The sequence below is a fragment of the Pseudorca crassidens genome, chromosome Y (genome assembly GCF_039906515.1).
Source record: "Pseudorca crassidens isolate mPseCra1 chromosome Y, mPseCra1.hap1, whole genome shotgun sequence".
NCBI lineage: Eukaryota > Metazoa > Chordata > Mammalia > Artiodactyla > Delphinidae > Pseudorca > Pseudorca crassidens.
In genome coordinates this window covers 532,304-557,557 of record NC_090318.1, presented here as the reverse complement: position 1 = coordinate 557,557, position 25,254 = coordinate 532,304, and the positions used below count along the sequence as shown (strand labels likewise).

The 25,254-nt window shown below is 57.8% G+C and overlaps 1 protein-coding gene across 5 annotated transcripts in view; it reads left to right on the top strand.

Moving 5' to 3' along the window:
* The window catches only part of LOC137217870 (serine/threonine-protein phosphatase 2A regulatory subunit B'' subunit beta), a 53,052-nt gene that overhangs the window by 4,983 nt on the left and 22,815 nt on the right, over positions 1–25,254 (top strand). For 2 of the 5 annotated variants that reach the window (XM_067724870.1, XM_067724868.1), the window contains exon 2: positions 18,790–18,975. In XM_067724870.1, the coding sequence (XP_067580971.1) occupies positions 18,790–18,975 (186 nt within the window). Of the gene's footprint in view, positions 1–11,075; positions 11,344–11,647; positions 11,666–17,932; positions 18,143–18,789; positions 18,976–25,254 lie in introns of those variants that run through there. The other 3 variants (XM_067724869.1, XM_067724872.1, XM_067724871.1) reach the window with 3 other exon arrangements.

The following is a 25,254-nucleotide window of genomic DNA, read 5'->3' as shown; positions in this document are numbered from 1 at the left end:
GCCCCATAGTTTCTCTCAGCAATGTTGTGTGCACACAGGTGTTACACCTCCTTGGTTAAATTTATTATCCATCTATTTAGATCTTTCTCTGCAGCTATTTTGTAGTTTTGGGGGTATCCAGTTAACCGTTGATTCCCTCAGGACATGTGACCATGTTCTAGGTTAGAAGTGTGTTCCTTGGAGACACGCTCGTGTGTATGTGCAGATGCGTGTACACACAGCAGTCACGTGTGTTTACTTTGACGCATCCTTAGATTTTCCTGCAGATGTGTTGGAGACAGAAAGGGCCTGGAAGTCCTCGGAGCAGAAGGTCAGGATCCTGAGAGCGTTTCTGACGGGAGCCTTGAGTTTGCCCAGTGACCGTGACTTCACAGAGGGGCTGAGCTTGGCCATGTTCCATTCTGTGGATCTCTTAGTGAAGAACGATTTCTGGTTTTCGTAGTTGGCATCAACGAGAATCTTTGTGCAGGAAGGAGGGGAAATACTGAGAACTTTTTATCACTGGTCAGGAGTTTGCCACATTGAAGTGGCACGAAGCTAGACGCCCTCCGTTCTCTTCCTGATGAGTGGAACCAGGAGGTTTCTCAGGATCGTGGTGGGGTGTGTGTGAGTGCTCTTGTCCTGTCCCCTCGGGCCTCCCAAACAGGGCCCCACGCCTGCAGCCTGCATGCGCCACCAACGGCGCCTCACTCTGGTACCCGGCGTCCACCGGGCGCTGCCTGGGCCGCCACAGACAGGGCTGCGTGAGGAGCCTGAGGGCCCTGAGATGCAGATTGGCCACAGCCCACCCCCAGCGATGGTGGGTATCGCCTCGCCCCCAAGTCCTCAGCTTCCCCAAAGCTGCCTGTGGGCCCCCCGTGGACCAGCTTCCCCAGGCCTTGTCCAGGCTGCTGGGTCGAAAGGGGCTGACTTGAGGCTCGGCCACTGGATGGCCACTGTGGCCTGGGGGGGACACTACATGGCCGAACCCAGTCCAGGGCAGCACCGGTTCAGTCCTGGCTTAGTCCTGGTTCAGGAGCCGTGTTTGATTCCTTGCTCTGGGGTCCTGGTTCAACCTGGTCCATTCCTGGTTCAGGGCCCTTGTCTGGTCGGGTTCAGGAGGCCTGGTTCAGTCCTGGTTCAGAGGCTCTGGCTTAGTCTTGGTTCAGGGGCCCTGGTTCAGTGCTGGTTCAGGGGCCCTGGTTCAGTCCTGGTTCAGTTGCTTGTTCGGTCCTGGTCAGGAGACCTGGTTTAGACCTGGTTCAGGAGGCCTGGTTCAGTCCTGGTTCAGAGGCTCTGGCTGAGTCTTGGTTCAGGGGCCCTGGTTCAGTGCTGGTTCAGGGGCCCTGGTTCAGTGCTGGTTCAGGGGCCCTGGTTCAGTGCTGGTTCAGGGTTCCTGGTTCAGCCCTGGTTCAGGGTTCCTGGTTCAGTTGCTTGTCCAGTCCTGGTCAGGAGTCCTGGATCAGTTTTGGTTTAGGAGCCCTGGTTCAAGTTCTGGTTCAGGAGATCTGGTTCAGGGCTCTGGTTCAGCCCTGGTTTTGGGCCCTGCTTCAGTGGTCCTGGCTGAGTCTTGTTTCAGTCCTGGTTCAGGAGGGTGCTGGAGCTAAAGCCAGGGAGTATCTCCATGGGTTCCCCATATAGCAGACCTTCAGCCTGGGTCTTTATTATCCCCAGGGCCCCACAAAGGCAGAACACGTCCATCACGTTGCCCCATGTTGGATGGGACCTTTGAATGGGGCTTGTAGGGGGGGGCAGAATCAGGGCCCTCCCCACCCCAGAGGACTCACCCGCAGAGTCGCCGGTGGTGTGTGCCTGCAGGGGGAGTCCTCGTGGCGGCGCCTCAGAGCCCAGGGCCTCAGGAGCTGGGTTAGTGACTGTCTAGAGCAGAGCTGTGTACCACCCCTCACCCCTGTTTGTGACAGCATTGCCTAGGATTTGCACTTGTTTCTTTGTTTATTTTTGTTTTTACTTTACACTTGTTTCTTTGGAGCATTCATTTTCTCAGCACTCTAGGCAGTACTGTGCGGGTCTCAGGTCAGACTCAGCGGGTCTTTCAGAGCCTTGAAGGGCAGTTTGGGAACAGGTCCACAGCAGAGAGTGCTGTGGGAGCCTCTGTGAGTGTTGTGACCTGGTGACCTGCTTGGCGGAGCTGATGACATCCTTCAGGAGGGCCCTGGGGACGGATGGATGAAGAGACAGATGAGACGGTCTTTGGGACAGGTGGACCGTGGATGGGAGAGTCCTGAGGCTGGATGGATGTGTGGGTGTCCTGGGGACAGGTGGACAGGTGGAAGGGAGGCCCGTGAAAACAGTTGCTGAGCCCTTTTCCAGAATTCCAGTTTCGGGGGCAGCGGTGGTGGTGGAATTTGTGTCTCTACCCCGTTCCAGGGTCTGCTGCTGGGAACCCCTGGGAGGACCCGTGCTCGGAGCAGTGGAGGCAGTCAGTCAGTGCAGGGGATGGGGGTGCTCTGAGGAGGCACTTCGGACCCCGCAGCAGGGGCCCTGCCGTCTACACAGTCTTCACCTTGGCCCGGAAGCGGTGTCGCCGCGGGAAGCGCGGCTGGAGGGGCCGGCGCGTGTGACTGCGGCGGGAGCTGGGCCCACGTGTGCGCGTGTGCACCGCCTCCGGTCCGCGTGGTTAGGACAGGACCGGGGGTGCCAGACCGCGTCGCATCGGCTCCCTGCGGGGAAGCTGCGGAGCAGGGGCTCTGGGCGCTCGGAGCCGCTGTACTCACACCACGGGCAGGCCTGCAGGGGGGCCACGGCGGAGGCGTCCGTGCTTTCGGAAATACGTCCGTGGTGTTCCCACGTGAGAACGTTTCTGTCCGAGTGACCCTGTGCCGTTTCTGGAGTCTGTGCTTTTCAGGATTAGGTGGAAGTTGAGCTGCCGGTGCCCCGAGACCAGCTGTCAGCACAGAGCCTGGGGGGCCAGTGAGTGTGTCGGTCTGCGGCCACAGCACCACTGCTCACCCGACGGCCGCGTGCGCCACGTTTCTGGTTGTTGCAGTTGGGGGAGGGGCCCTGGCATCTGGGGTGGAGACCAGGGCTGCCCCCGCCACCCCCTGCCCCGCAGACAGTCGTCCACCCCGCCGTGCGCACAGCACCGAGGCCGAGGTCTGCTCGGGAGGCCCGCTGGCCGGTCCCTTCACGATGTCACCTCCTTGCCCCGGGCTGCAGTGTCCTGACAGCACAGAGCCAGCAGACCCTGTGGTGGGTCAGAGGTCAGACCCCACTGTCATGGCTCCCTGTTTGCCTGCTCTTAACAGCGTGGTTAGGCTCGGGTGTCCAGGAAGGCGCAGTCCCACAGGAAGCCTGTCCACGCAAACGTGTTCCAGGGGTACGTTTGTGTGCTGAAGAACACTTCGTATCCCCACACGGGCTGTTGGTACGAACGTGTGTGTAATTAGACCGGGATGAAAGGAGGAGGTTTCGGGAGTGGCGTGGATCAGTCTTCTGGGCAGAGTTCGCGTTTCAGGGGCCGGGTGCGACCGTTCTGGGTCCCCACCAGGGGAAGGCGGCAGGGTCCCCGTGGATGCTCCCCCACACCTGCTGGGGCCAGAGTGGTGGTTGTCTCGCATGGCGGGGGTCGGGGGACAGCATTTGGGCCTGGGAACTGCTCCCGGGCTGTGCTGTGTGTCCTGCCAGCCTGACCACCCACCGTGCACCTCTTCATCCCCTGGAGCCACCTGCTTCCCGCTTCCCGACTGTCTGCGCTGCAGCCCCGGGGAGGTGATGCGGGGTCTTCCCTGCTCCTTGCCTCTTGCAGGTGCCCCATCAGTGGTCCTGGAAGAAGGAAGCACCTTTGCAAGGCCGTGCTGGAAGGGAGAGTGAGGACGCGTGGTGCACGGGTCCCTGAGGATCCCCGGGGCCCCAGGAGAAGGGACGCAGGGGGGCCCTGGAGGACGCTTACTGGGGAGGATGGCGGAGCTCTGGGGGTGGCACCAGCACTCAGCTGGGCACCCGGGCGGGGGTCAGGGGCAACGGAACGGGGCTCCTCAGGATACAGAGGACAGGGGCTGAGGGGAGGGTCCGGGGGCTCACGAGGAGGTAGGTGCAGGGTCTCCAGGAGGACGTGGGTGCAGCGTCTCCATGAGGAGGTGGGGGGCAGCTGCTGGTCCTTGGACTTGCGGGGCTGCCTGTGGCAGACAGGGGTCCTCTCAGGCCTGCAGCTGCAGGGCTCTGTTGGCGCCCTGGGTGGAGGTCCTGGACCTCCACCTCTATCTGCGTCTCCCTGGCTGTGACATGGGCTTCTCCGGCTGCCACAGAGCGGCTGGGAAGTGCCATTCCCCATGTGTCATCCGCGTCTCCGCTGTGAAGCGGGGTGGCCTGGCGTCGGTAGCGTCCTGTGCTGAAGGGTGCTGCAGCTCACCGGGCTGTGCAGAGGTGCGACAGACTGTCCAGGGCGGTGCTGTAGTGTCCCTCTGGCTGGCCGAGAGTGGATGGCTTAGTTTTGGAGATGCGGTGCCTTCCCATTTAGGGTTCCAAGGACGTTAATAGTTGTGCACAAACCCTCCCCCGCCTTAGCCACCCCCTGAGGCAGCCAGGGCTCTCAGCAACGTCCATGCAGTCCGAGGTCTCCTCTGCAACTGCAGGCAGACTTTTACCAGCTGCGTTCTCGTGTCCTTCATCCCATAAAGCTCACCGAGTTCAAGCGCGTGCTTCTGCACCTCGTCTCCTTGCTGAGCACTGCTCCCTGAGCGGGGGTGCCTCGTGTTGTGTCTGCTGGACCCTGGGCCTGTCCCGGGCTTTGAGCTCACAGGTACTCGTGCTGAGCACATTCGCCTGTGAGTCCTCGTGAGGACCGTGTCTCCACTCACCTTAGGGACAGGCCTAAGGAGGGATCGCTGGTTTTATGGCACCTGTGCATTTTGCTGTTTAAGAGCCCGTCAAATTGCATTCCAAAGGGGCTGCACGGTGGCTGTTCCTGCCCCATCCTGACCAGCCCTGGCTATCGCCAGGCCCCTGACCTGCCCCGCTCTGGAATGTGGGCCTCTGGGGGCACCTCTGCGGCTTTATCTGCGTTTCCCTGGTGACGGTGATGTTGGGCTTTTTTGCTGAAGTGTCCATTCAGAGCCTCTACCATTTTCCCCACTGGGTCGTTGGTTTTCTCATTCAGTTGGTAAGTCCTGTGTGTATGCTGGATGCAACTCCTTTATCATGTACAGGATCTGCAAATTGTCTTCCTAGTGAATGACTTCTCTTATGTTCCATTTCTTCTACCTCTTTTATCAAGATATAATTGACATGCAGCACTTCATAAGTTTGTGTACAGCGTAATATTTAGACTCATGTAATCGTGAGATGCTGACCACGATAAGTATAGTTCGTTATCTCGTATAGATACAACATTAAAGATATATTAAAAAAAGATACCTTTTCTTTTGTTGTGCTGAGAACTCCTAGGAGTTACTCTTAACACCTCCCATATGTAGCAGTGCTAATTATTTTTACCATGTTGTGCATTGCATCCCTAGTACACATGTGTCCCCTAACTGGAAGTTTGTATCTTTTGACCTCCTCATTCAATTCCCTCCTCACACCCGCACTTCCTCTAGTAAGGAACCTGATCTCTTTTGCTATGAGTGTTTGTTTTGAAGTATGATTGACCTATAAAACTACGTTCTTGTTCTACAAGATAGTGATTTGGTATTTCTATACATTTCAATGAATCTAGTAATGATATGTCGCCGTACAAAGATGTTACATAGGGGCTTCCCTGGTGGCGCAGTGGTTGAGAGTCCGCCTGCCGATGCAGGGGACACGGGTTCGTGCCCCGGTCCGGGAGGGTCCCACATGCTGTGGAGCGGCTGGGCCCGTGAGCCATGGCCGCTGAGCCTGCGCGTCCGGAGCCTGTGCTCCGCAACGGGAGAGGCCACAACAGTGAGCTGCCCGCGTACCGCAAAAAAAAAAAAAGGAAAAAAAAAAAAAAAGCTGTTACATAATTACTGTTTCCCACACTGTACATTTATACCCCTGACTCGTTTATTTTGCAGCTGGAAGTCTGTGTCTCAGTCTCCTGCACCTTCTCTTATATTCTTATTAGTGTTTTCTGAAGCAGAAAAGTTTTAAATTTTGACGAGGTCCAATTGATTACTTATTTGATGTTCCCAGAAGTATAGTCCATAATCTAAACAATCTTTGTCATACCCTGGGGCAGATAGGTGTTCTCCTGTGTCTTCTCTAGAACTTTTCCCAATTTCGCTTCTATGCTTGGACTTACGGTCTTGTTCAGGTTAATTTCTATGTGTGGTCTGAGGTAAGTTTCGAAGCGTGCTTTTTTGTACGTGATTACTCAATTGCTGCGGCGTCGCTTTCTGAAATGATTTCCCATTGAATTGTGCCGGCGCCTTTGCCGGAAGTCCCGTGTCCGCAGGTGTCTGGGTTGGTTCCTGGACCTTCTGTCCCGCGCCTGTGAGCACCTGTGTGCGCACTGCAGGTCGCCCGTGTTCTGGTGAGCTGAAACCAGCACCCTGCCCGCCCCGGTGCACGACTGTTGGGATGGCTTTTCTGGGTGCTTTTTGCTTCCGTAGACTTTTAGAATCATGGTGCCAAGTTCTACACAAAAAGGCCACGTGGTCTGCAGACCCTGTGGGGCAGTGGCCGCCCGGCAGTGCGGGTCACCCGCCATGGAGGCTCTCGTCCTTGTCCGCAGGGTTTCTGGCTGGGAGGGCGGGTCTTACGGTGCCTCCCCTAGACGAGTCGCTGGGGCGTTTGTTCCTTGTGGTGCTGCTGGGAGTGGAACTGTCTTCCCGTCACCTCCGCATGCCGACTTCCGACAGCCGTGCACTTGAGTCCCCACCCTGTGATGTCGCTGACCCGCTGATCAGTTCTGCGGTCAGTAGATGCTCGAGGACTCTGCACCAGGGTCGTGCTGGCGTGAGGGACAGCTGTCCCGCGTCACCCCTCCCGGCCGGCGTGCCTGGGACTTTCCTTCCTGCCCGACACTTCAGCTGGGGTCTCGGGGCCTGGTCAGGGGTCAGCGCTGAGAGCGGAGGTGCTCGATTTGTCCCGGCTCAGCCAGAAAGCATCCCGTCTTCCTCAGGATGACATAGATACAGGTGTTTTCATAACGCCCTTCGCAGGTTGAGGAAGGTACCCTGTATGTTTAGTTGGTTGGGAACTGTTAACGTGAATGGGTGTTGAATCTTGTCCAATTCTTTATGATCACGTGATGTTTTCTCACTTGATCTGTGGGTGTTAACCAGCCTTGCTTCCTTGGATGAATCCACTGATCCCAGCTGATGATCTCGCACGTTGCTGGGCTCTGAGGGCTCCCATGTTGTGAGGTCAGTGTGTCTGTGGTCGGGGGACACCCGTCTCCCGTCTTCTGTGTGATGTCCTTGGCGGTGGTGTCAGGGGGATGCCGGCCTCCCAAGAGGAGCTGGCAGTGGTTACCCCTTGCTCTGTTTTCTGTAAGGGTGTTCAATATCGGTATCATTTCTTCCTAAAAATGCTCTGTAGGATCTAGGCAGGGGGTGAATCTGGTCTCCGTTCCTCTTTTGTCTGGAAGCATACCTCCCTGGGTGTCGAGTCCCAGACCACAGCCCATTTGAACAAACGTCAGCTCCTTTCCGTCCTACAGACTACACGCTGTCGTCACAGAGCAGCGTAGAGACCAGCGTTGTCAGACAAGTCCAGAAACTTAAGAGCAGACTTCCAGAAAACTCCTTTGCCAGAGGGGAAGCACCATGAGCTGTCTGAGATCGCTCAGACCGCACGAGGAGGCTGGCACTAACTCGTCTCTAGCCGCCGCCGTCTGGGGGCCTCGTGTGCACGTGGCCTGGCCGCCTCTGGGCCTTTCAGGAGCCGGGGCAGGAGATGGGCCAGTGCTGAGGTGACTCTGTAGCCGGGTTGCAGAGCTGATTGTCGGGAATCGTTATTTTATCTGCATCGACGATAAATTGTGGACAGTACATCACGTCTTAGTTTTCCTGGCCAGCTTTTGGCTCCGAGCTCAGAGAATCATGGGATGAGCAACATGGGGAGGGGGTGCTGGTGGCAGGGATCAGCTGTTCTCTGCTGTCTCGGGGACTTCAGGCCTCCGCGGAGACCCGGGGCCTCAGGGGTGCCCGTGGCCTGCTGCCAGCCCCAGGGTCTGCACCGCCGGCGTTGGGCGCCGTCCATACCGGGCGTGGCTGAGAGGAGTTTTCACAGGTGTTTTGCCAGCGAGGGGCCGCCCCCGGCCCCCATGGCTCTTTCTGTTCCTCGTGACAGTGTCTCCAGCCTGGCTGGTGGCTCAGGTTCCGGAGCACCAGGGCCTGGGCTGAAGGAGGGGAAAGAGAGCCGGTGATGCTGTGTCTGCACGTGCCGAGCGCCCGCGTGGTTCTAGACGCTGCCTCGGTGGGTGTGCTGCTCTCAGAGCAGTGGCCGCGGGGGGCAGATGTTCCCCGTCTGTGGAGCGGCCCGGAGCCGCCAGTCCTGCGCAGGGTCAGCTGCCTACCTGAGCCAGGCCCACTCCACCCCGTGGCCTGCGGCCTGTTTCCTCACCTGCTCCCTCTGTCCGGGGCTGTCCTGCAGGTGAGCCCTTGCTCTGGGGCAGAAACGTTACTGAAGGTTGCTGGGGGCCTCAGTCTCCCTCTCTCCTGAGCTACATTTGAGCGTTGGAGGAGCTATGGATTTTTCCCCAGTTTACCTAGAAGTGAAGAAATGAGTAAAATATTCCTTTTTTCTACTTGGATTAAATTTCTGGTTTGTAGCCAAATTGTAACCTACACATGAGGGGTCTTGGGGACTCTCTCGGTGTCGGTTTCATGCCCCCTCAGCACTGCAGTTGACGCACGTGTACCAGCATCGCTACAGAAACTTAAACAGAAAAGTTGAGAGCTGACTTGGAAAGGTAGAGTCTGTATAGTCGGGAGGCCCTGCGGGCAGGGCCTGCCCAGGTGTGTAGTTCCTGTGCTGCCCCACCTGCCCTTGTGCTCATCTCTCACGCTCAGTGCAGCAGCGCCGAGCTTTGCTGTGAAAACTCACCCCTGGGCTTAGCAGCCCCTGTGTTCTCGGCAGTCTGTGTTCCCCAGTCTGTGCCGGCACGGGACCTGCGGCCATCCCGTGGGCTGGTTGGCCAGGGCCAGGCACAGGGACAAGCCCAGGTCTGGGGCAGGACACATGCTCTGCCTTCCCCTGGGAGGAGCAGCATAGAAGGGGCCCCCAGTGGAGGACCTGGACAGTTTTTCAAGCTACAGGAGGAGCACCTCTTCCCTGGGGTTTGCAGGGGAGGGGGAACGAGAGTGAGCCTGCAGGTGTGGCTGTTCGTGGCAGAGACGTAGCGCGGAGTGACAGGGCTGCGCCTGGGTCCGGAAGTCTCCCTGAGCCACTGATGACCCGCTGCCGACACCGTGAAATCAGAAGTTTGTCCTGAACCTGGTCCCTGCCCGGGGCGTGGTATTGGGGGCCTTCCTGCGTGTTGTGTCCAGGTCTGGACAGGGCAGAACTTAGGCCCTGTGGCCCTACACCAGCTAGGCTGGTTCTGTGGCCACGTTGCGGGGCATACACTGCCCCGTCTGCGTGTCTGGAGAACCAGAGGGGTCGCCAGCCAACCTCTGAATCTTTGAGGATGTTCTGGGAATGGGAAGAAGGACAAAATAGGGTAAAGAGATGGGAAAGAGGCAGAGGGGAAGGACAGGAGAGAGGGCAGCCCCCTGAACAGGAGTTTGAAGAGGAATTTGGGGCGGGGTGTTGGTGCAAATGAAAGAGGAAGCGGGTCTGAGAGGCTGCAGCCCTGTGATCCCAGCTAGGGGACACGCCGGGAAGGGCAGATCCCAGCTAGGGTTAGGACAGAATATGGACACAGTAAGAAGTCAATGTTGGGGAGGGACATGAACAGGCCGGGCCCAGGGGACTCCAGGGCAGGGACCCCGCGCTGCATGATGCTGTAATGGCAGGCTGGGCCCAGGGGGCTCCAGGGCAGCGACCCTGCGCTGTGTGATGCTGTAATGGTGGACACACGTCACTGTGCGTTTGTCCAGACCCACAGAATGTGCACCACCACGATGTGCCCTAGGGGGAACCGTGGACTTCTGTTCATAGCAGCATATCAGTATGGGGTCATCCTGTGTGCTCATCGCTGTAACAGATGCAGCACCCAGTGCGGGGTGTTTGTGACAGGGAACCTGGGCTCCGCAGGGGAAGCACACGGGAGCTCTGTACTTTCTGCCCAGCGTCTCTGTAAAACAAAAGCTACCCTCCCCCCAAAAAAAGTCCATTAGAAAGACAAGGAGGAAGGTGGATGGGTGAAGTGCCTTTCGACCCCAGAGGTCATCTCCCCAACATCTTTGTCTGGGGCAGAGGGAAGGGGACAGGGAAGGTCAGCTTTGGCCGGAGCAGGCGTTCCTGGGGTCCTGGGATTTCAGGGGTGGGACATGCAGGCCTGATCTAGACGGTATGTGGGGGAAAAGACCACCCAGGGGGGGGCCTGGCTCTGCTGCTGGTTCATCCTCGTGTCAGGGGCTGAGTCGCGTGCTCTCATCGCTCACATGACACGACAGTATGCATCGTCTGTGTCGTATTCCACACCACTCACACCATCTATGTCATCTGCGTTCCACTACACCCTACACAGCCGTGTACGACAGGGCGAGAGCAGTAAGACCCTGAATTCCACCCCAACCCCGAGTTTAAACAAAGGCCGTCAGAGCATCCTCTGCCGGTTAGGTGTATCTTCTCAACTCCTGAAGGGCTGGTGGGTGCCCCCTTCGTTTGGGGCCGTTTTCCCGACGTACCAGCTCTTGGGCCGCACGTGGGCTGTTGGGCGGGCGCGGCCGGGACGCCGGCCGCGGGCTCTGTAGCAGGGTCCGCTTAGTCCTGGACAGGCTGCCCTTGTCCGGAGAGAAGGCCCACCCTCCCAGGAGCCGGCAGGCGGCGTCTCCAGGTCCGCTGCCCTTGCCGGCCTGCCTACAGGCTGAGCTGAGGGAGGCTCTCGGCGGGAGAGCAGCTCCGCGCGCAGCAGGCCAGCTCGGGGCGGGCGTCCAGCGCTCCGTCCAGCACCACGGAGCACAGCCCGGGCCACGGGAGGGGCCGCGCGTCCGCCACGCCTCCCCTGCCCCCGCCGCGTGCGCCCGCCCGGCCCCGACTGAGGAATGCGCGCGCCCGAGGCCCGGCCCCCAGAGCGCCGGCCAGCGACGCATGGAGCGCGCTGAGCCCGGCCGCCCGGACCACCCCGACCCCGCCGGCCCCGGCCAGCCGCAGCTCCAGTCCCGCGAACGCGCCCGGCCCGGGCCCCGGCGGCCCATGCGAGCCGACATGCGGCTCCGGGACCTGTCCCTGCGCCAGGACCCCGACCTGCGGCAGGAGCTGGCCTCGCTGGCCCGCGGCTGCGACTTCGTGCTGCCCTCCCGCTTCAAGAAGAGGCTCAAGGCCTTCCAGCAGGTGCGGCGGGCGGGTCCGCTGCGTCCGCGGGCCCCTCGCCCCTCTGGCGAGGTCGGGGTGGGGGGCTGCCTGGGCTCGGGGGGCTCCACCTGCGCCCATGCGCGGCTCCCCTGGAACAGCGCCCGTGCGCGCAGAGAGCAGGTGTGCCCGTGCAGTTTGTCAGGGAAAGCGCTGTGAAGGGAGCCGCCGGCATCTCTTTTCCTGGAGTTCTAGCAGCGGATACCACGGGCGCGGCGCGGGGCAACGTCGTGGTGCGTCTTGCGCGAGGCGGGGAGGTGTCGACCTCGGGCAGTAGGAGGCTTCGGGACTCGACCCTCCGCAGGTGCGCAGCGAGCCTCCCCGTGTCGTTGGAGCGTGTGGCGCCCTGGGTAATGACAGCGCAGCGCTGTTGGAAAGGAGAGCGCGGTTTGCCGCGAGCGCCTGTGTTGTTTTAAGGGCTTTATCGCAGGCACGTACCAGCCGGAGCGCCCTTCTCCGCGGCTTCAGTGACGACTCGGCTTGTAAACATCACGGTGCTTCTCCTCAGCGCGCACAGAAGCAAACCCCGTGTCTGTGCCTCGTGTGTGCTTTGTAAATTCGTGTAAGGGGACCATGGAGTTGAAAAGCCATGGCCACCTGGGACCTTCCGGCAAGTGGAGGTTCTGCTGCCTCACGGATATTCGGCACATTAATCACTTGTATTTTCGCCCAGGCGAGGAGTGAAAGGTCATCTCATGGCCAAAAAAAAAATCACATCGAATCAAGCCAGGCTGTTTGGGGTGGGAAAAAAGACCTGCTTTTTGCTGGTAGTGTAACTGGATTTTTTTCCTGGGATCATGTCTCAACTTTTACAGGGCTTCTGGTACTTTTCTGTCTGACCTCTATCCTTCAACTTGTGAAATTCTGTCTGCAAGTGGCTGATGCATGTGTGTTTGTTGCTTGTGGAGAAGGAAAGTCTGTTTAGAATCTGAACGTGGAGACCTTAAAGTGGACTCAGCTAAGGGTGATCTTCTTCAGAGAGGAGGTCTGAGGTTTGCTGGTTACCGTTTGTGTGCGTGGCGCACACATGGTGCACACAGGCTGCGCCGGGGTGTTCCCTGGATTGGGGAGCCCTTCCCTCTCCCCCCATGGCGGCTGTGACTTGATCTTGGTTGGGGGGGGGTCCTGGCTCCACGCAGAACTGTTCATGAAAGCCTGGTTGTTCCAGGATGGCTGTTGGTCTTACAGAATCACTTTTTGGGATACGCGATTCACGGTTGCCTTTAAGAGGTAGAAGTTTCACCTTACAGCAGATGTGTTCCCGTGACGTTTCCCACAAACGTCCGCACGCACTGCGTGGAGTGAGTGCTTCTTGGGGCGGGCATCGGGGGAGTGTCCGGGAGGAGAGTTTTCCTGGCTCCCTTCGCCCCTTGGTGTTTGAATGTGGACTCGGTGCAGAGCCGTGGGTGGTCGGCAGACCTCAGGGCATGGGGAGATCGGGGGAGGGTGGAAGGAGATGGTGGGGGGCGTGGGGAGATGATGGGGCGGAGGGCAGCTGGGGAAGGTGTGGGGAGGAGGGCATGTGGAGATGGGGGTGTGGCCGGAGAGGATGGCCTGAGGGAGGTGGGGTTGGCCTTGTGGGCAGACGGGGACTGTGGAGGGATGGGGGGGTGCTTCGTACATGCCGGCCCTGCTGCCAGCTTGGGGCGTCCGCGCTGGTTTCGGGGCCAAGGGAAGGTGTGCAGCGAGGCTGTGTCATGCGTGGGAGGCTGTCCTGCCCCTGCGGCCTGTGTCCGCCTGCCTGCCCTGCCTGCGGCGCCCGCGCCTTGCGCGCTCTGAGCAGCCCCAAGGCCCCCAGGTCATCCACTGCGACGTCCCTCAGACTTCGTCACAAGCCCTCAAGGGCCCGCTATGGCCGTGCTGCCCACCCTGTCCAAGCCGGGTCCTGACGCTCCGTCCCCCGGCGCTTGACTCTCGGGCTCTGCACACGCTCTCCTCCGCTGTCACCGTGCTCTGGTCCCGCTCACGCCCGTCCAGCTGCCCCGTGGGGTCCTTCAGGTGGATGCACGGGGCACCAAGAACCCAGCGCAGCCGCCCCCGGGGGACAGTGCTGGGTGTTGACCTGATCTCTCCTCCACACGGCGACAGCCTGGCCTGGGGACTCTGACCGTCTCAGACACCGCGCGGGGTCACGGCCCCGCGCAGGGTGGGCCCTGAGTACCCCCTTGACCCATGCTCCCAGGACCCAGGGGTCGGACGTGGGCTCCCGGGTCCCTGAGCCCACGGATGTGACCCCTCACGCCGCCCCCCCGTCCCGTCCATGCCCCCAGCCCTGCCTTCCGGCCCTGTGGGGCCCCAGCGTCCTCTGGCCGGGGGTGCAGACCCAGCCGACGTCTCAGGACCCTGCCTCGTGGACGTGGAGCCCCGGCCTGTCCCCTCACGGCAGCCGCCCTGCTCAGCCCAGCTCCTCGTGGGTCTGAGACTTGGCTCTCCAGCCACCTTTTCTCCCCTGGAAACCTCCGTGGCTCATGTGGCCTCTCGACGCCGGTCCCTCTCCTGTGGTGGCTAGAGGACTTATGAACAAACCCACGCGCAGGGCCAGCCGTTCTCATCTTTGTTTTGGCGCCTCTGCTTTAAACTTTCACATTTGGACTCTTGCTGTCCGTCCAGCGGGCCCTTGGCAGGTCTAGCCGGGGAGCCTGCCGCCAGCCGGTGGGGAGGGGCCCTGGGGTCGGAGGAGAAGCAGCTCCGGCCTGCAGGGCCTCCCAGCCCAGCGGTGGACTCTGGTGGGCGCCATGCCCGCCTGTGTCCCTGCGCCGCCCGCCGGGCTTGGCCGCTGCCCCTGGGTCTCGGCTCGGATGGGGCCGGCCCGCTGGATGCTGCCCCCGGGCTGTGCCGCACTTGCCCTGCATCCTGCCCTGGCAGAGTCGGAGCCACGGTCGTTTCCGCCACCCCAGCTAGTGCGTCTGCCCGACGGGGCGCTGGCCGTGCGAGACTGCGTTTAGAGAAGGCTGGCCTGGGCGCTTGCTTGTGCGGGCCCACCTCCCGGGGCCCCTGCCGCTGCGCAGGGATGGCCGTGCTTTCCCATGAGGCCGAGTTTTCAGCCCGCCTGTGTTCTGGGGGCCCCGGGCGTCTCCGTGATGTCTGGAATCGTGATGAGTCAGGCAGCGCTGGTGTCCGTGCGGGCGACAGAAATAGCTCTTTGCGAGCAGGTGTCATCTTGACCGGTGCCCGGGTGACAGCCGGGAGGCGGGCGTCAGGCGTGTCGCTGGGAGGGAAGCTGCCCTGCTCTGGGAGCCGAGTGCCCCACCTGCTGTGTTGGCTTCTGAGAGGCTTCAGCCCTGCTTGAGAATCCTCCCTGTGTGTCTGTCTGTCTCACACACACACACACACACACAAACACACATACGTATTTGTGCCACGTCCGCTTTCATTGTGGACGTCCAGCCTGGACGCAGGTAGCTCAGGAAACAGCCCCCGTGGTCCCCTCCGGCTCTGCTAAGGCCTGTTTGGGGCCTGGAGGTGGCCGGCTCCCAACAGCGCCCTGTGTGCTGGAAAAGAACGTGTGTCCCGCAGCTGTGCCGGCCGCGCTCTATTTATGTCCCAGAGATTACACTGTAAATCTCTCGTGTCCGTGCCCAGCTGTTTGTTTTTCCATCATCCGGTGGTCCGTCAGGGGTGGCGGGGGAGCGGGCCTGGCCTGCCTCTGTGCCGCGTCCCTGCATTTCCCCAGCACCTTGGCTTGGTGGGCGCCGAGGCTGTGCTGGGGCAGCGGTCAGCTCCGGGTCGGCAGAGCTTCCCGTGATGGACGCCCAGTGTGGTGTCCTGACCATGTCTGTCACATCCAGAGTTTCTACCCTATCTGGGCATGAATCTGACGATGCCAGCCTTCTTTTTGTCACTGTTGGCTGCTATATCTTTTTCCACTTGTTAAAAGTTTTCCACTTCTGTGTCCTTATATCTTACACGTGTTTCCTGTAAGTCAGTCTTACTTTCTTTTTTCCGTCTGATCTTTGTTTTTTAATTGGAACATTTCATCCATTTACATTTATAAGGACTATTAATCCATTCTGATTTATTTTCACGGTCTTATTTATGTTTCTTTTTATGCTCTCCTTTCCCTCTTTTTTATCTTTCCCTCGCCGGAGCACTTAATACTAGCTTACTGCTCATCTTACAAGGTCAGTGACTTCGTTTCTTTAGGTACAGAGTGAGTATCTTTACCCTCCAGCTCAAAACCTTCAAACCCTTCACTGCCGGCAGCCTCTCATTTCATGTTGTTGTCCTGAGAGAGTCTTTAAAGAGAGGTAGAGCAATATTCTCATTACCGATGTACGTGGAGGGCGTGTGCGTGGATTTACCCATGTAGGCACCATGTTCCTTGCCCTTCGTCCCATCCTGCAATTCAGACCTTCCATTTGGGAGCGCGTTGCTTCCTGCCTGAGCCCAGTTCTCCTGGGAGGGGCCTACGAGGTGACCGTGGGGCAGGCGCCACGGAGCTGGTGACGTGGGGAGAGCTCCCTGCTCTCAGGAGGCGAGGCTCCATTCCGCCGTGTCCTTGGCGGCTTCATTTCCCTTCGCTTCCCGGTGGCTGGTGAGGGCGGCGTCCCCATCCTGACAGCGGAGAAAATAGCGCGTGTTGTTGAGCGGCACCTTGTCTGTATGTGTCTGCGGCCGTGGCTTGGCAGGTGGGGTGCCTGCCCTGGGACCAGCCGGCCCAGCTGCTTCGGCGGTGGGCGATGGTGGCACCCGGCGCTGAGTGCCGCCGCGCCGCGGAGGATGCCAGAGGCGTCAGTGCAAGCCAGCAGCCCTTTCCACACGCGTGAGCCATGAGCTGCTACAGGTGACAGCCCAGGACATGGGGCCTGCGCTCCATCCTGCCCTCCAAACACAGGCGAGGAAAACTGAACCCGCCCAGAGGAGGGAAACCGGAGGAAACATTCCCCAGGTGAAGCCTGGGCGTCCCCAGGTGACGCGTGAACCCTCGAATCTCTCCGTCCTCGGGACCGGCGCTGGGTCTTGCTTCCCTTGCGGCTGTTCTTTGCCGCCGTAGGTGGGCATCACAGCCCAGCAGCTCTGCCCCGAAACCAAATCCCAGAGCCAGGACGTCCTAGGGCTGGGAGGAGGGGGTCAGCCTCTGTCCCTGGGCGCCGACAGGGCCGAGTCTGAATGGAACGTTAGGCGTCCCGCGGCCCCTCCCGGGGCAGGGGCTCCTCCGGGGCCTGTCCTCCCGCCTCCTGCCGTCTCCCCACCCCATCCCCGTGCTGTCGCTGCCCCAGCCCGTGGCCATGCCGGTCCTCAGGGCGGCCTGCTGCGCCTCTCCTTCCCTTCCGGGCGCCTCCCATCTCCCGCTCGCCTCTCAGGACTGAGCCAAGTCTGAACGCAGCCCCTCAGGATTGTGTTGGCCCCGTGGTGATCACAGAGCTCGTTGCCCAGTGTCCCCAGGCTGCCACACGGACCTGGTACAGCCGACTCATGACGTCTCCACCTCCTCTTGGTACGGTCACTGTCCCGTGCAAGGTCGCCAAGCACTGAACAGCTGCCTCCTCAGCTGGGGCCTCAGGAAACACAGGAGACGTGGGGCATCCGCGACGTGACAGAAGGGGACGCGGGACATCCCCTATGTGGCTGACGGGACAGGGGACGTCCCGAGGTGTGACCGAGGGGACGCGGGATGTCCCTGATGTGACCGAGGGGTCGCGGGACGTCCCGAGGTGTGACCCAGGGGACGCGGGAGGTCCCTTATGTGACTGAGGAGACGCGGGATGTCCCTGATGTGACCGAGGGGTCGCGGGACGTCCCGAGGTGTGACCCAGGGGACGCGGGAGGTCCCTGATGTGACCGAGGGGTCGTGGGACATCCCGAGGTGTGACCGAGGGGACGCGGGAGGTCCCTGATGTGACCGAGGGGTCGCGGAAAGTCCCGAGGTGTGACTGAGGGGGATGCCTGCTGTCTCCTGCTGTGTTGCGGGTGGAGAAGCGGCCTGAGTTGCAGGCTGTAGGAGTGACGTCCGCTCACAACGTTAGAATCAGTGCACAGCGTGACTCCTGAGGGCCGTGTGCTGTGTCTCGGCTGCAGGTTGGTGGCGGGGCCCCTGGTGCTTGTGGGCGTGGAGCTGTGCTGTGTGAGCCTGGTTGGGGCAGCTGGGACGGGGGCACCCCGCCGTGAGCACACCGCCACTGCACCCCGTCCTTGGCTGTGCGGGCCTGGCTGCCCGGCCCAACCCCCTGGACGTAACCACCCCTGGAGGGGCGGTGCTACCTGTGAGCCCCTCTCCTGCGTTTGCCTTCCATCTGCTTTTCCACGTGTGTCTCTGGATGCCCAGGGGCCGTGGGCTCCGTGTGTCCCTAGTGCCCTGGGTGCGCTGAGTTTCCCAGACCTCGTTGGCGGGCGTACCTCTCGCCATCCCCTCTCTGGAACACCTGGTCACTCCCCGTCCCCCGCCGGTCCCATGGCCTGAGGCCTTGGGTGCTCATCCCTCGCTCCAGCGCTTCCCACCAGGACCCTGGGCTCTTTCTGCTGCGTCACGGTGTGTCCTCGTGTCCCCAACCACAGGGAATCTGGGGTGTGTCCAGGAGGTGGGCCGTGGGCTGGACTGTGCTTCCCTGTCCCTGCCCATCAGGGATGCCCGGATGCGTGAGTCTCCATGGGCATTACAGGCCGTGACTCGGGGCAGCTGTTTCTGGCACCTAGGAGGCCTTCCCGGGTCAGCGCAGAGGCACACTGCACATCCTGCAGGGGGACAGTGCCCCACAGTCCAGGGACAGCAAGCCTCACCGCGTGCAGCCACCCTCCCGGCCTCCCCAGACCTGCCCAGTCCCAGCGCGTCCACTCCCAGCAGGTGCTTCCTGAGTGGTTCCACTGACTGGTCCCGTCTACTCAGGGGCATTGGCGAACGCAACCCTCCTTTGCATGCGTGGTGCACGCTTCTGACCTGTGACTGCACCGAGCTCACGGGTCACCCCGTCGGCCACCGGGCAGACATCCTGACACTGCCGTTTGGAAGGCGCGGTGTGGCTCCAGGATGGCTTCCGGGCGCTCCCTGTGCCAGGATGCTGAGCCCTCGGGGCTGTGGTGCTTTCTGAGGGCCGTGCCCAGCCACGGGGCTGGCCTCACATCCCGTCCACAGGGAAGGGCGGTGTGGGGACAGGCGGTTCCAGGCGCGAGACGCAAACGAGGGGACAGCCCGCCTGTGCCGACCTTGGCCTCCCGGGAGGGCAGGAGGGCAGGTTCTCTCAGCAGCCGTCCTTGTCCTGAGGGGTCACACCCGAGGCAGGATCGGGGAAGCAGGGCCGTGTGTGTGGCGCTCCGCCACGGGCCCGTCACCTCCCGTGTCTGCAGTCAGCCCGGTGATGGTCTGGGCGTTCTGTCCACAGTCGGGTTCGCTGGGCTCGGGGCAGCCGCTCTGGTCCAGCCCGCCTCTGCTCAGTACGCACCGGCGGGAAGCAGGTGCTCACCGTGCTGGGTCCTCACTGCTCTCTCTCTCAGGTCCAGACGAGGAAGGAACAGCCCCTGCCGCCCGCTGCCAGCCTGAGCATCCCCACGTTCTACTTCCCCCGAGGCCGCCCGCAGGACGCGGTGAACGTAGACGCCATCATCGCCAAGATCGAGAGGACTTTCGCCCAGTTCCCGCACGAGAGGGCCACCATGGGGGACATGGGCAGAGTGGCCAAGGTGGGTGTATGCGCGTGGGGACGTGGCCCGCGGTCCCCCTGCGGTCGTGGCCTCACACTGCCTGACATTCCCTGGGGCCTGAGGTTCTCTGTTAGTCCAGCGGTTTGGACTTGGTGATCCTACCACAGGAGCTGAGGCCCGACCCCCGGCCTCGGAATCGGGATCCCACAAGCCACACGGCACTGAAAAAAAAAAAAAAAGGCAAAGCAGGGCAATAAGAAAGAATAAAAACTAAAATAAAATTCGAAAAATAAAAATATTGTAAAATTAAAAATAAAACAACAACAACAAGGCAAAACAGAACCACGACAGCAGAAAAAAGAAAAAAGGGGCTGGAAGAGGCCTGAGGGGCGGGGCTTAGGCCCAGCACAGCGGGAGGGGCCCTGGAGGGCTGAGGGGTAGGCCCAGGACCCCCGGCAGGCTCGCCAGGGCGGGGGAGACGCCGGCCACGCTCCCCTCTGACCCCCTGATCCCCCTCCCATGTGGGAACCCCTCCCCGCCCCGAGGGTGCTGGTCCCATCCCACCTCCACTTTTCCTCCCCTCCTCCTTCCCCTCCACGTCCTGCCCAGTTGCTTGGGGATCCCTCCCTTCCCTTTAGATGTCTGAGGCCCCACCGGCACCTGGCCGGCGCCCCGTTGTGAGGAGACGCGAACTCCGCCTCCTCCTGTGCGCCGTCTGGACCCCTCCTCCTCCAGGGTGTTTACTGCCCCCTCTTTAACTCGTGTCTGTTAGAATGAAGCGGTCTGTTCCGTTGTCTGTCCCTTCAGGGGAATTCTCTTGGTCTGTTAACTGCGAGTGGTTTCTCTGCTTCTTGTACTTAACGTTTCTCTTACTCTGTGAGTTTAGGAGAAACAATTACGTGTTGTAGTCTTGGGAGGCTATTTTATGTGGGACCCTGCCCCGTAATATTTTGGGCACAAGGGCAGCTTTTAGTTTGCATGCTTGCCACCTCTTTCCTCAGCGTGTGCTTGCTGTTACCCCCGTAATAGGGGTGGGCAGGGGCCGGCAGCCCGTGCGCACTCCCGGGGCCCCTACCATCAGGGGCAGTGATTGACGCTTGCTGACAGGTCTCTCCGCAGGGGCGGTGGCCCGCGCGCGCTCCCAAGGCCCTCGCCGGGCAGGGACAGTGATTAGCACCTGCTCGCTGGTCTCTTAGGCACAGTGGCAGCCGGCCTGCTCCCAGGATGGCAGGGGCAGTGATTGTTGCCTGCTCCCTCATCTCTCGCAGCAGCGGTGGCTCACGCCCACCCCGGGGCTCGTGTAGGCGGTGTGCTGTTGCCTGAGAGCGTGCGCGCTTGGGGAGAGAAGCTTCTTCAGTGGTCCCGCCGTTCCCCTTGCACATCCCCCAACAATCGTGCCTTGCCTCTCTGGGGGGACCCAGGCTTCTTCCACGTACACCCTCCATGGCCACACTCCAGCCCCTTCAGGATGTCTCCACGCAGCCAACCCCCGTCCTCTCCCCGGGTCTGACCTCTGAAGCCCAAGCTTCAGCACCCAGCCCCCACCCGCCCCAGTGGACGGGTGTCTCAGTCTGGGGAGCACAGGGCAGCAGTGACCACCGTATGTGCAGGTCACTGTCTGCGTTGCCTTTCTCAGACCTGTTGTTGTGCTCTCTCTGAGGCCCTGAAGCTCCCCCTTGGTCCACGCTGATCTCCCTGCCGGCGAGGGCACTCTCCAGGGCGCAGGAACCTTTCCTCTTCCACAGCTCCCTCCCTTGGGCCCAGGTCCTGTCCCCATTCCTTTCTCTCTCTCTCTTTTTCTCTTCTTTGTTTTGCCCTGCCTGGTTCCGTGGAGATTTTCTTGCCCTTTCTGAAGTCTGAGGTCTCCTGCCAGCGTGCAGTAGGCGTCCGGTGAGAGCTGTTCCGCACGCAGGTGGGTTGTTCTTGTATTTGTGGGAGGATGTGAGTTCCATGTCCTCCTCTTCCTCCGCCGTGATCGCTTTCCTCCACATTTTCCTCTTTGAGTTTTAATTTCCTTTAATGTTACTGCTTTATTAAGGGTTTTAATTTCTGGGATCACTTTTGGTCATTTATGCTTTTTTCTAAAACAATCGTTGGCATGATTATAAATGTATTATCTAAAGCTTTTCCTTATCTTCTCGTATGATTCTTTTAAAATTTTTGTTTTCTTTTGGAGTATAGTTGATATACAATGTTGTGTTAGTTTCAGGTGTACAGCAAAGTGATTCACTTATACATATATCTATTTCTATTTCAGAATTTTTTTCCCACTTAGGTTATTACACGATATTGAGTAGAGTACCCTGTGCTATACAGTAGGTCCTTGTTGATTATCTGTCTTGTATGTAGTAGGGTGTATATGTTAACTCCAGACCCCTATTTTATCCCTCCCCGTTGCCTTTCCCCTTTGGTGCCATAAGTTTGCTTTCTAAGTTTGTGAGTCTGTTTCTGTTTTGTTAATAAGTTCATTTGTATCATTTTTTTAGATTCCACATATAAGTGATATCATATGATATTTGTCTTCCCTGTCTGACTTAGTTCACTTAGTATGATCATCTCTAGGTCCATCCATGTGGCTGCAAATGGCATGATTTCATTCTCTTTGATGGCTGAGTCGTATTCCATTGTACGTATGTACCACATCTTTATCCGTTCACCTGTTGATGGACATTTAGGTTGCTTCCATGTCTTGGCTATTGTAAATAGTGCTGTAACGAACATTGGGGTGCGTTTATCTTTTCAAATTATGGTTTTCTTTGGATATATGCCCTGGAGTGGGTTAGCTGGATCACTTGGCAACTCTGTTTTTAGGTTTCTGAGGAACCTCCACACTCTTCTCCACGGTGGCTGCACCAACTTACATTCCCACCGGCAGTGTAGGAGGGTTCCCTTTTCTCCACACCCTCCCCAGCATTTACTGCTTGTACATTTTTTAACAGTTGCCATTCTGACCAGTGTGAGGTGATACCTCGTTGTAGTTTTGATTTACATTTCTCTGATAGTTAGCAGTGTTGAGCATCTTTTCATGTGCTTTTTGGCCATTTGTATGTCTTCTATGGAGAAGTGTCTATTTAGATCTTCTGCCCAGTTTTCAGTTGGCTTGTTTTCTTTCATACTGAGCTGCATGAGCTGTTTGTATATTTTGGAGATAAATCCTTTGTCAGTTGCTTCGTTTGCAAATGTTTTCTCCCACTCTGTGTGTTGTCTTTTTGTTTTGATGATTTCCTTTGCTATGCAAAAGCTTGTAAGTTTAATTAGGTCCCATTTGTTTATTTTTGTTTTTATTTTCATTACACTGGGAGCTAGGTTCAAAAAGATACTGCTGTGATTTATGTCAGAGTGTCTGTCTTTGTTTTCCTGTAAGAGTTTTATAATATCCAGTCTTACATTTAGGTCTTTAATCCATTTTGAGGTTTTTTTGTGTACGGTATTACACAGTGTTCTAATTTCTTTCTTTTACATGTAGCTGTCCAACTTTCCCAGCACCACTTATTGAAGAGACTGTCTTTTCTCCATTGTATATTCTTGCCTCCTTTGTCGTAGGTTAATTGACCATAGGTGCATGGGTTTATCTCTGGGCTTTCTATCCTGTTCCGTTGAATGTTTTTATGCCAGAACCATACTGTTATGATTACTGTAGCTTTGTAGTGTAGTCCAAAGCCAGGGAGCCTGATTACTCCAGCTCTGTTTTTCTTCTCAAGATTGCTTTGGTTATTTGGGGGTCTTTGTGTTTCCATATAAATTAAAATTTTTTTTCTTCTAGTTCTATGAAAAATGCCATTGGTAAATTGCTAGGGTTTGCATTGAATCTGAGATTGCCTTGGGTAGTATATTCATTTTGGCAGTATTGATTCTTTCAATCCAAGAACATCAAGTCTGCACATTTGACCCTTTGTCTTCGTAGGGTTATTTATCTCAGATTCCTTTTGACTAGTCATGCTAGAGGTTAACTTATATTTTTTCAGATAAGATCTATCAACTTCATTGAGTACTTTAATTTTTTGTTCATCTCCTTCATGAACCTCTGCTTTCATTTTTGTTACTTTCTTACATTTTTTCTGTTGTCACTTCTTTCCAGCTTCTTGAATTGAACAATTATTTTTCAGTCAGCTTTATTGAGATATAATGGACACAGAGTAACACTCCCCAGTTCTAAGTATACAGTTTGACAGAATTTGATAAAAGTTCACCCCTGTGGATCCACATCACTGGCAAGGTAGGGAACGCTAATCCCCCAGGGATGTCCCTTGGCCTCCTTGATCAGTGGGTTGGGCCAGAGGGCGTGGCTTGGGCATCTGCCCACCCCCGTGGTGGTGCCGTGTACAGGGGTCATGGGTGCAGGACCCTGCTTTGCTCCTGGCACCGCAGAAGTGACAGTTAGGTTCTGACTTTTTTGTGTCTTGTTCATAATTTGCCCAGCTGCACGTGTGTGCGGTTATGTTTAGCCCCTTGTAGTTTCTTTGTATCTGCTGCTGGAGGAGAGGTGTGTCCAGGTGCAAGCCCTGCAGCAAAGCGTCCCAGGTCCTGGCCTACCTCACCGTCACTCCCTGGCCCTATGGTGCTGCTGTTTTGCCTTTTCTAGAATTTCACGTGAGTGGGATCATGTGGTGGTTGTCTTGGGTTCTTCTGGCTCTTTCACCCAGCCTAATCGTCAATGTTCGTCCTTAGCATTTACTGCTAAGTAGCATTCTGTGCACACGTCCCTCGGTGTATCTGTTTACTGGTGGATGAAAGGTTGTTCCCAGTTTCGTCTCATGAATAAAACTGTTGTCTGTACACGGGATTTGTGCGACACCTTTGCAAGTTCTCTGAGGTGAGACATGCTGCAGAGTTGAATTGCTTGGTCATCTGGTGACTCTATCTTTAATTTTATAAGAAGCTGTAAAACCGTCTTCCAGCGTGACTGTCCGCTGTGTGTGTCCAGCCAGCAGTGTGTGAGACGCCAGTTGCTCCGTAAGCTGCCAGCACTTGGTGTTGATGCTTCTTAGCTGTAGCCGAGCTGGTGCCTGTGCAGAGGTCGCTTACTGTGGCTTCGTGTCTCATTTCCCTAATGATGATGTTCAATCCCTGGTTATGTATTTGTTTCTCATCAGCATCTTTTTCTTCTTTTGGCAGCTCTCTTGAGGTATAACTGATGTGAGGTAAACAGTAGATGTTTACTGTGTACATTTAGTGAGCTTTGATGTGTGTGAATCCCTGTGAAGCTAGGCAGACAGTCGAGATGAGAAGCATTTCCAGCGTCCCCCAAAATTGGCTTCTTTCCAGTCCATCCTGGCCCAGCCCCAGGCCCCCACTGGTCTACTTTCTGTCACTGTGGATTAGAGTTTCCTAGAACTTCACGTAAATAGAAGTAGGTACTTATTTTTTTTAATTGTGGTAAAATTCACATAAAAGTCTGTCAGCACGTTAGCCATTCTAAAATCTAAAATTTAGGGGCCCTTATTACATACACAGTGTTGCACGACCCTTACCGCTGTCTAGTTACAGAGCACTCTCATCACCCCAAAAGACGCTCTGGGCCCCTTGGCATCACTGCGTTCCCCCTCCCCCAGCCCCTGACACCGCTCCTCTGCTTCTTGTCTCTGTGGATTTGCCTGTTCTAAAGCTTTCATATTAATGGAACCAATACACGAATTGTCCTGTGTCTGGCTTCTTTCCTTTACTTGGCGTCATGTCCTCAAGGTCCATCCACGTGGTCCACGTGTCAGAGCTTCACTCCTTCTCATGGCTGGGTCATATTCCATTAGGTGCTTGGACCCCGTTCTGCTTATTCACTCACCCATAGATGGGCGTTCGGGTGGTTTCCACCTTTTGGCTGTTGTGAGCAGTGCTACTGTGAACATTTGACTATGAGTGTTTGCGTGAGGCCCCGTTTTCAGTTCTTTTGGCTGGGGGGCGGCGGTGGTGTGTGTGTGTGTGTGTACACGTACCTAGGAGTGGAATTGCTGGGTCATGTGGTAATTCTGTGTTTGACTGACGGAGGGGCCACCCAGCTGACTTCCACGGCAGCTGCACCATCTTGCGTCCCCACCCGCACGTGTGGGTTCCCGTCTCTCCACGTCCTCTGCACGCTTGCTTTTCTCTCTCTCACTGTAGCCATTTGTCTTGGTTCAGGCTGATGTACCAAATCCTGCAGACTGGGTGGCTTATAAACAACAGAAGTTTGCTTCTCCTAGTTCTGGAGGCTGGATGTCCCAGATCAAGGTGTCAGCAGGGCTGGTTCTGGTGCGGGCTGTCCTCTGGGGTACAGAAGTTTCTTGCTGTGTCCTCACCCGCAAGAAGCGGTGAGGGAGCTCTCTGGAGTCCCTTTTCTAAGGA